General features: G+C 29.4%; 1 protein-coding gene across 1 annotated transcript in view; it reads left to right on the forward strand.

Annotated features, from left to right (window-relative positions):
- Nucleotides 1-7,814, forward strand: part of LOC130440529 (nuclear migration protein nudC) — a 68,547-nt gene extending 60,733 nt beyond the window's left edge. The window contains exons 4-5 of the mRNA XM_056773763.1: nt 7,006-7,200; nt 7,251-7,814. Of these exons, the coding sequence (XP_056629741.1) occupies nt 7,006-7,200; nt 7,251-7,505 (450 nt within the window). The 3' untranslated portion in view covers nt 7,506-7,814. The remainder of the gene's footprint in view (nt 1-7,005; nt 7,201-7,250) is intronic.
- The last annotated feature ends 1,887 nt before the right edge of the window (nt 7,815-9,701 follow it).

Genomic DNA, 9,701 nt, shown 5'->3' on the forward strand with positions numbered 1-9,701 from the left:
TTGTTGCTAACTTTATTACAAATAATAAAACGAAGTTTTTTCCATAATTTACCCAAAAAAAAAACGAACAAACTGAGAAAAAATATACGAAAATGTCTAATTTTGTTGATTCGTGTAAATGAAAAGTGATTGTCAACTTTTTTTATGTATAAAACATAAATTTACATAAATATTCACGTATAATTGTTGCTAACTTTATTACAAATAATAAAACGAAGTTTTTTCCATAATTTACCCAAAAAAAAAACGAACAAATTGAGAAAAAATATACGAAAATGTCTAATTTTGTTGATTCGTGTAAATGAAAAGTGATTGTCAACTTTTTTTATGTATAAAACATAAATTTACATAAATATTCACGTATAATTGTTGCTAACTTTATTACAAATAATAAAACGAAGTTTTTTCCATAATTTACCCAAAAAAAAACGAACAAATTGAGAAAAAATATACAAAAACGTTTAATTTTGTTGATTCATATAAATGAAAAGTGATTGTCAACTTTTTTTATGTATAAAACATAAATTTACATAAATATTCACGTATAATTGTTGCTAACTTTATTACAAATAATAAAACGAAGTTTTTTCCATAATTTACCCAAAAAAAAAACGAACAAACTGAGAAAAAATATACGAAAATGTCTTATTTTGTTGATTCATATAAATGAAAAGTGATTGTCAACTTTTTTTATGTATAAAACATAAATTTACATAAATATTCACGTATAATTGTTGCTAACTTTTTTACAAATAATAAAACGAAGTTTTTTCCATAATTTACCCAAAAAAAAAACGAACAAATTGAGAAAAAATATACGAAAATGTCTAATTTTGTTGATTCATATAAATGAAAAGTGATTGTCAACTTTTTTTATGTATAAAACATAAATTTACATAAATATTCACGTATAATTGTTGCTAACTTTATTACAAATAATAAAACGAAGTTTTTTCCATAATTTACCCAAAAAAAAACGAACAAATTGAGAAAAAATATACAAAAACGTTTAATTTTGTTGATTCATATAAATGAAAAGTGATTGTCAACTTTTTTTATGTATAAAACATAAATTTACATAAATATTCACGTATAATTGTTGCTAACTTTATTACAAATAATAAAACGAAGTTTTTTCCATAATTTACCCAAAAAAAAAACGAACAAACTGAGAAAAAATATACGAAAATGTCTAATTTTGTTGATTCATATAAATGAAAAGTGATTGTCAACTTTTTTTATGTATAAAACATAAATTTACATAAATATTCACGTATAATTGTTGCTAACTTTATTACAAATAATAAAACGAAGTTTTTTCCATAATTTACCCAAAAAAAAAAACGAACAAATTGAGAAAAAATATACGAAAATGTCTAATTTTGTTGATTCATATAAATGAAAAGTGATTGTCAACTTTTTTTATGTATAAAACATAAATTTACATAAATATTCACGTATAATTGTTGATAACTTTTTTACAAATAATAAAACGAAGTTTTTTTCCATAATTTACCCAAAAAAAAACGTACAAATTGAGAAAAAATATACAAAAATGTCTAATTTTGTTTAATTCATATAAATGAAAAGTGATTGTCAACTTTTTTTATGTATAAAACATGAATTTACATAAATATTCACGTATAATTGTTGATAACTTTTTTACAAATAATAAAACGAAGTTTTTTCCATAATTTACCCAAAAAAAAAACGTACAAATTGAGAAAAAATATACAAAAATGTCTAATTTTGTTTAATTCATATAAATGAAAAGTGATTGTCAACTTTTTTTATGTATAAAACATGAATTTACATAAATATTCACGTATAATTGTTGATAACTTTTTTACAAATAATAAAACGAAGTTTTTTCCATAATTTACCCAAAAAAAAAACGTACAAATTGAGAAAAAATATACAAAAATGTCTAATTTTGTTTAATTCATATAAATGAAAAGTGATTGTCAACTTTTTTTATGTATAAAACATGAATTTAAATAGATATCTCTTCGATTCAGGTCTGCAGAATAATTATTCCGAAAATAAAAACAAAGTGCATTGTTCAAGATAATGTACAAGGTTTTTTTTTCAAAAATTGAAGGTTAATAGTCTTAAAATTACATACATGTAAAATAATCGTCTTGCTGTAATTATCCAAGAACTGTATGGAGTTCTAATTATATTGCTGTTAACAGAGACGGGTTATTTTTTCTAAAAAATATAAAATATACACATACTTTTAGTTCAAGCATTAAATACCTCTTTGTTTTAAATAATATTCTACCCGGTGGCCCAGTAATTTTAATTAAAATTACTTCTTGATGTACAAGCTCAACAACAGCTTCAAAAGTGTTATCCAGACTCGAAAAGAACAAGACACAGATGATGGTGAACGTTCTGGTCGTCCAATTGAGGTAATTACTCCAAAAAACATCAAGAAAATCCACAAATTTGGTTATATTTGATTGCGCTGAGGCACAATCGATCAAAAACAACAATTTGGCGATGTTTACACGCAATAAATCAAATTTTTTGCGTCGATATGTGACTATAGATTGATTAGGGATCAAAATGCTGATCATCTGATTGGACCTCAACCGGTGAACCACTTCCGGATCGTTCCAAGTCCCAACAGTCATCTGGAAAGGTTGTGGCTTCAATATTTTGGGATGTTCGTGGAATATTGGTCATCAACTATGTCCAAAAGGGAGAGATAATCAATAGCGAATACTACATAGAGTTGTTGGATCGTTCGAATGCAAAAATCAATGAAAAACCTCCTCATATGTCAAAGAAAATAAAACTAACCCATAAAGACAATTCACTCATAAGCAACGATGGTTAAATTGAACAAATTGCTTCCTCGTCCACCGTATAGCATAGATCTGAACCCAAGTGTTTATTAGTTACTCGTTAATCCCAAAAAATTTGCTTTAAATGTTGAAGCAATTGGCGAAACTGAAGCCTATTTTGATACTATAGACAAATGCTCTGCCCCTCTTAATTTGATTTGAAACGCCGCTGGTTTTTCTAAAAAGAATTACATCGAACAAAGGTACTATCCATCAATCGGTATAGTATGCGGATGCGTCTTTTTTTTTCTTTCTCTCTCTATTAATTATACTTTTGCAAGTTTGTTTAAAACTACTACTACTGAGAAATGGCACGTATCGTGTTATTGGATTTAACCACACACACCTCAATTTACACGCCGGTCAATAATTCCATTTCACAATAGACTAGACGTTGTGAAATTCGTTGTATTAAATTCCGGACGTAATCTAATACTTTTTCGTACGTTCTATAATTAAAATAACAAACTTTTATTGACGAAAAAGATAATAAAAATACTTTTTAAACGAAGCCATCGTTCTGTATTTATACTGTATTATATTTACGTACCGAAAGTTGCGTTTTGAGTGTTCCATGTAGTGAAAATGACAGTTCCGTACTGCAAAACGCTCTAGGAACGTTCTGGAGTGACTTTAGCCGCTTCAATATTGACAGTTGACAGTGTCACTTCGATGATTTTGCATCACCTTGAATGGGAAGAGTACGATTCCCGTGGCGCCGCGATTGGTTGAATTAGACCAAAATAAATCGAAAATGAAGAATGATATTTTTCGATATCTCGCTTCGTTTTTGAGATATCGATACTTAAATACTTTTTAAACGAAGCCATCGTTCTGTATTTATACTGTATTATATTTACGTACCGAAAGTTGCGTTTTGAGTGTTCCATGTAGTGAAAATGACAGTTCCGTACTGCAAAACGCTCTAGGAACGTTCTGGAGTGACTTTAGCCGCTTCAATTTTGACAGTTGACAGTGTCACTTCGATGATTTTGCATCACCTTGAATGGGAAGAGTACGATTCCCGTGGCGCCGCGATTGGTTGAATTAGACCAAAATAAATCGAAAATGAAGAATGATATTTTTCGATATCTCGCTTCGTTTTTGAGATATCGATACTTAAATACTTTTTAAACGAAGCCATCGTTCTGTATTTATACTGTATTATATTTACGTACCGAAAGTTGCGTTTTGAGTGTTCCATGTAGTGAAAATGACAGTTCCGTACTGCAAAACGCTCTAGGAACGTTCTGGAGTGACTTTAGCCGCTTCAATATTGACAGTTGACAGTGTCACTTCGATGATTTTGCATCACCTTGAATGGGAAGAGTACGATTCCCGTGGCGCCGCGATTGGTTGAATTAGACCAAAATAAATCGAAAATGAAGAATGATATTTTTCGATATCTCGCTTCGTTTTTGAGATATCGATACTTAAATACTTTTTAAACGAAGCCATCGTTCTGTATTTATACTGTATTATATTTACGTACCGAAAGTTGCGTTTTGAGTGTTCCATGTAGTGAAAATGACAGTTCCGTACTGCAAAACGCTCTAGGAACGTTCTGGAGTGACTTTAGCCGCTTCAATTTTGACAGTTGACAGTGTCACTTCGATGATTTTGCATCACCTTGAATGGGAAGAGTACGATTCCCGTGGCGCCGCGATTGGTTGAATTAGACCAAAATAAATCGAAAATGAAGAATGATATTTTTCGATATCTCGCTTCGTTTTTGAGATATCGATACTTAAATACTTTTTAAACGAAGCCATCGTTCTGTATTTATACTGTATTATATTTACGTACCGAAAGTTGCGTTTTGAGTGTTCCATGTAGTGAAAATGACAGTTCCGTACTGCAAAACGCTCTAGGAACGTTCTGGAGTGACTTTAGCCGCTTCAATATTGACAGTTGACAGTTTCACTTCGATGATTTTGCATAACCTTGAATGGGAAGAGTACAATTCCCGTGGCGCCGCGTTTGGTTGAATTAGACCAAAATAAATCGAAAATGAAGAATGAAATTTGTCGATACTTAAAGTTATAATCAATCGTTAGTTCATAATTCGCTTTATTTGAACAGATGGCGTTCGATACTTAGTTTCAAATGAATATTTTATCACTTCAAATTCAATATGAATTTTTTAATATAATAAACAAAAGATTTTTTATTCAATTTTTGTATTATTTACCCCAATACTCCAAAATTCTATAAAAAAAAAACTGATTTTTATAACAAAATTAGTCATTTTTGATTCAACATTCGATAATGAATAATTTATAGTTTTTTATAAAGAATTGTCGGTTGTTTTTCATTATTTATAAAATAAAAAAAATATTTAATGATAGTTTTAAAATTTAATTAGTAATTGAAAAGCTAAACTACTGTAGTAAATCACAATTTTCCTGGAGAAGTTCTCTAGAAATTATTTATTGCATCATTTTAAGGACAAAATCAACAGAATAAGAAAAATGACTGTAAAAAATCGTTCCAAATTTATTTGCCCCCAATCTCCCCTCTCCAAACCCACCCGTTCCTCGCGCCCTGTGGCTTTTGGGCAGACCAGAGTCCGGGGTCCAAGGACGGAGCCCCCCATGAGAAAAAAAAATAATAAAATAAAACTAAAATAAACCTCAAGCGAAGAAAATTTTTTTTAGATAATTTTGGATGTAAAAAATTCTCGATTTTTGATTTTTTTACACTCAAAGTGCACCACGAGAAGGTTAGGTTAGGTTCCAAGTTTAAGTATAGATATCTCGAAAACGAAGCGAGATATCGAAAAATTTTATTCTTCATTTTCGACTAATTTTGAGTCGATTTAAAAATAGCATAGTCAAATTTTTATCAATTTAACGTCTAGGGCTCCCTCTAGACGCCCAGTCTCGTTATTTAATAACCAGACCTCGTATATTAAACTTCATAACATTATTTTTCAATCTACTTGTTTATAATAAAACATTTTTTTTTTCTGATATACAGGTTAACGTATCCGAAATATAAATTTCTTGGACCCACGAGTTTTACATCCTGCCTATATATACAAGTTTCTTCATTAATTGATGATGTCATCGATAAAAGAGTATTGATCGATCGTGAAATTATACATCAATTTAGTTGTAAACTACTTCATTTCAACGCCTTTTGAATTTATAAACGTCATCATACTTTTTCCAATAAATTAAATCCTCAATATAACATAAATCACATTCTAACCTAAGTTTTATTACTAAATACGGATATAATTCCTATTAGAATAGTATATTACACTGTTGAATTCACCAAAATTATTCCGAACGAAATTCAGTTATATTATTTCCTTTATTTTTAATAGGATTTATTTAATTATAGATTTTTTTCTACATTCATAAATTGATTTTTCAATTATGATTGACAGTATTGACGTATTAATTAAAAAACTTTTAAAATAAATCGATTTAATGTATATTGGCAACATAGCATGTTAAATTCGTTGATTTTCTCAAGGTCAATAAAGTCAATGCGTCCATTAGTAGTGACGTCACACTTCCATTTTGAAATAAACCGCGTTGTTGCATTCCTAGAGATTCTTTACGATTAAATTGTTTCAAAATCATGTTTAAGTTGAAAAAAATTGTTCAAATTATGTTTCCAATTGAACTAAAATGACGATTTACCTTATTATTATCATTCGACATTGAATAAAACGAAATTGAGTCGAGTTGAGGTTATGTTATTACAAACAATCCAATTTATTTGTAAATAGATATTCGCTTATAATAAATATTGTTAAAAAAAATATAAAAAACACGCTTTTTTAAAAATAATCTCGTCGAAACTTATAACAAACCGTTACGATGTCAAAATGGATTAGCAATTTTTTTGAGAAAATATCTTTTTAAGGCTTATAGATGAAAATTAAAACAATTATTTCTATAGAAATATATATGTACTCATTTTGTAACCAAAATATGCAGTATCTTATTAATTATACGAGGGTGATTCAAATATAAACCAAAATTTTTAAATAAACGCGCCAAAAATTGTAAAATTTGTCAGAAAGCACCCGGAGAAGTGACAAAAGTGTGTAGAGTATGACGGAGACTATTTAGAAAAAAATTTCAGCCCCGTGTGTTGCGTATAATTTTTGAACGAAATGTTTTCGTTGTTGTTGTAGTTGAGGGTACCTTTGAAGGTGAATTTCCGAGCTAAACAAAAGGACGTAGTGGTGAATATGACGAAAAAACATTTGAAATGCGGTCTGAAAGGTCAACCACCGATCATAGACGACGATTTTCCTCACGAAATAAAATTGGAAGAATCCGCTTGGGTTATAGAAGACGGAAAAGATCTTTTGTTCACATTCGAAAAAGTAAGTGGACGTTTTATTTATAAACGGTTATTTTATTGATTTTTTCATAGGTTAACAAAATGAATTGGTGGGATAAAGTGGTGAAATCCGATCCGGAAATAAGTACCAAAAAAATCAATCCGGAACCGTCGAAATTGAGCGATTTGGACGGAGAAACGAGAGGTATGGTAGAAAAAATGATGTACGATCAACGACAAAAAGAAATGGGTTTACCTACTAGTGACGAACAGAAAAAACAGGACGTGCTTAAAAAATTTATGGAACAACATCCCGAAATGGATTTCTCCAAATGCAAATTTAACTAAAACGTTCCTCATACTTTTTTAAAAAACTTCTCGATAACCTTAATTACAGCATTCGTATAACGATTTTTTCTTTAATTAACCTTCAGTTTGTAAAAACAGTAGGGGCAATATTGTCGGCAAATTCGGAATATCCCTCGTATACACCGACCCGTATTAGTTGATCCACCCTCAAAACATATATACTTACAATTAATTGGGATAATTTCGTTCACATTGTAAATTTTTTTTGAGTTTTTGATTTAACTTTATTCACTCTCACTCTTCATATTTATAATTTTCTTAATTTTTCTGAATAAAGCTGCAAAATTATTTGTTGTTTTCTTTTCCCAAACTATATTTTATTGTACAGCCATCTAGCGGATAATTTCCGAGTTCGACGTCAGCACGTAAATAAAATTTCATTAGTTCGACTACGAATCAATAGATGGCGTAATGTGTGAACACTTCCATATGGTTTGAATGTACTAATAGAATCAACTGTTTGGACGATATGAATCGGATTGTACGAAATGATAAAGATACCTATACCAGACATAACGCAGTTCCGCTATTGACCACTAGATGTCGCAAAAGTACCGCCATTCCATAAATTAATACTAATAAAATGATTCGAAACTCATCCGTCAATTTTCAAAAATTTATTTAGTTCTCTTTTCGCAATATCTTATTTCCAATAAAACAAAATTTAGTTCCAATCATACTACATAGCGGATAATAAATTACCCGTAAATATACTTATTTGATTATAGATCACTAGGAAACGAAAAATATATAAAAGACGATAATCGAATGACAGACAACGTTTCCTTTGATTATTTTTGTTTTACATTCTAATTTAATATTAATATATTCATTAATTTAATTTATTTAATAGATTCTACTGCCGTCTATCGTATAGTTTCAAAAATTACATACGTATGTGAAGATAGTAAACTTTTTGTTCGGCTATTGACAGCTAGATAGCAAACTGTGAAACCGAAAATCAATAATAATCACAAATTAACAGAAAAGTTTTTCGGAATAAACAAGAGAAAACTTCTTAATGAGTTGTTTCTTCGATATGGTAACATCTTTAATAAACTCTCTAGCTATCTAGCGAATAGCTTCAAAGTTATATAGATTTGACGAGTTTTTTAGTTAGGCTATTGTTCGCTAGATGGCAAACTATGCCAAAATTCAATTTTTCACCTATATAAGAGTTTTATTCGAACGTACCTATCACGTTAATTGTCTCTTTGTATATCTATGACTGAATATCGATGGCACTAATCGATTTAAACTGATTAGTTTTACTAAATTCTTCAGGAAATATATTCCTAGTTGCACAATTTATAGAGATGACAAATCTTTTAGTTTGGCTATTAGTCGTTAGATGGTGATCGGTAAAAAATTAATAATACTTTTTATATCTGCATAGGAAATTCATTTGGACTAAACTTAATGTATTTTTCACAAAAATTTGTTTTTCTTACCTTTGAATGAATAGTATTTTCATGAGTTTAAACTGTTCATTAAATTCTACTGTTATCTAGTGAGTAGTTTTATAGTTATTAAGATTTATAACGACGAGACATTTCTTAGTTTTGCTATTAACCTCTAGATAGCGACCTGTAGGAAATTAAAAATACGCCTTATATGTATATAGGAAGTTTATTTAAAGTAAATTAGATATATTCTCCACATAATTAGCTTTTTCGTCATAGCTTTCACTGAATAATAATGCCGCTGATCATTTTGAACTGTTAATTTTCATTAGATCCTACAGCCATCTAGCGAATCGTTTTATAATTACAAATGAGAAAATTAGTTTGGCTATTAATGTTAGATGGCGTTCTCTGTAAAACTATAAATATTTGTAATAGAGTGGATTGGGTCAATTCGAGATCAATTTTCCTGTAGTTTGAATTACACGCTTTTATTTTCATCTTAATACATGCCATAAACAAAAACGAATGCTAATGTGAACAATTGTACTCAATAATTGAAGGAATAATATTTGTCTCTTATATTATTTTTATTATCAAGTTTGAATTTCTGGAACCATGTTGGTGATAATCACATCGAATTCACTATTAATGCTACCATTACACCAACACTGTTGGTCAAACGTTTTGATGTCCAATGTGTGCCCTGAAGATGATAACTTGGTGATTGAAACGTGCATCAGGAGATGGGTTTGGAGATGGGCACAAAAAG

This window comes from Diorhabda sublineata, chromosome 2 (assembly GCF_026230105.1).
Source record: "Diorhabda sublineata isolate icDioSubl1.1 chromosome 2, icDioSubl1.1, whole genome shotgun sequence".
Classification (NCBI taxonomy): Eukaryota; Metazoa; Arthropoda; class Insecta; order Coleoptera; family Chrysomelidae; genus Diorhabda; species Diorhabda sublineata.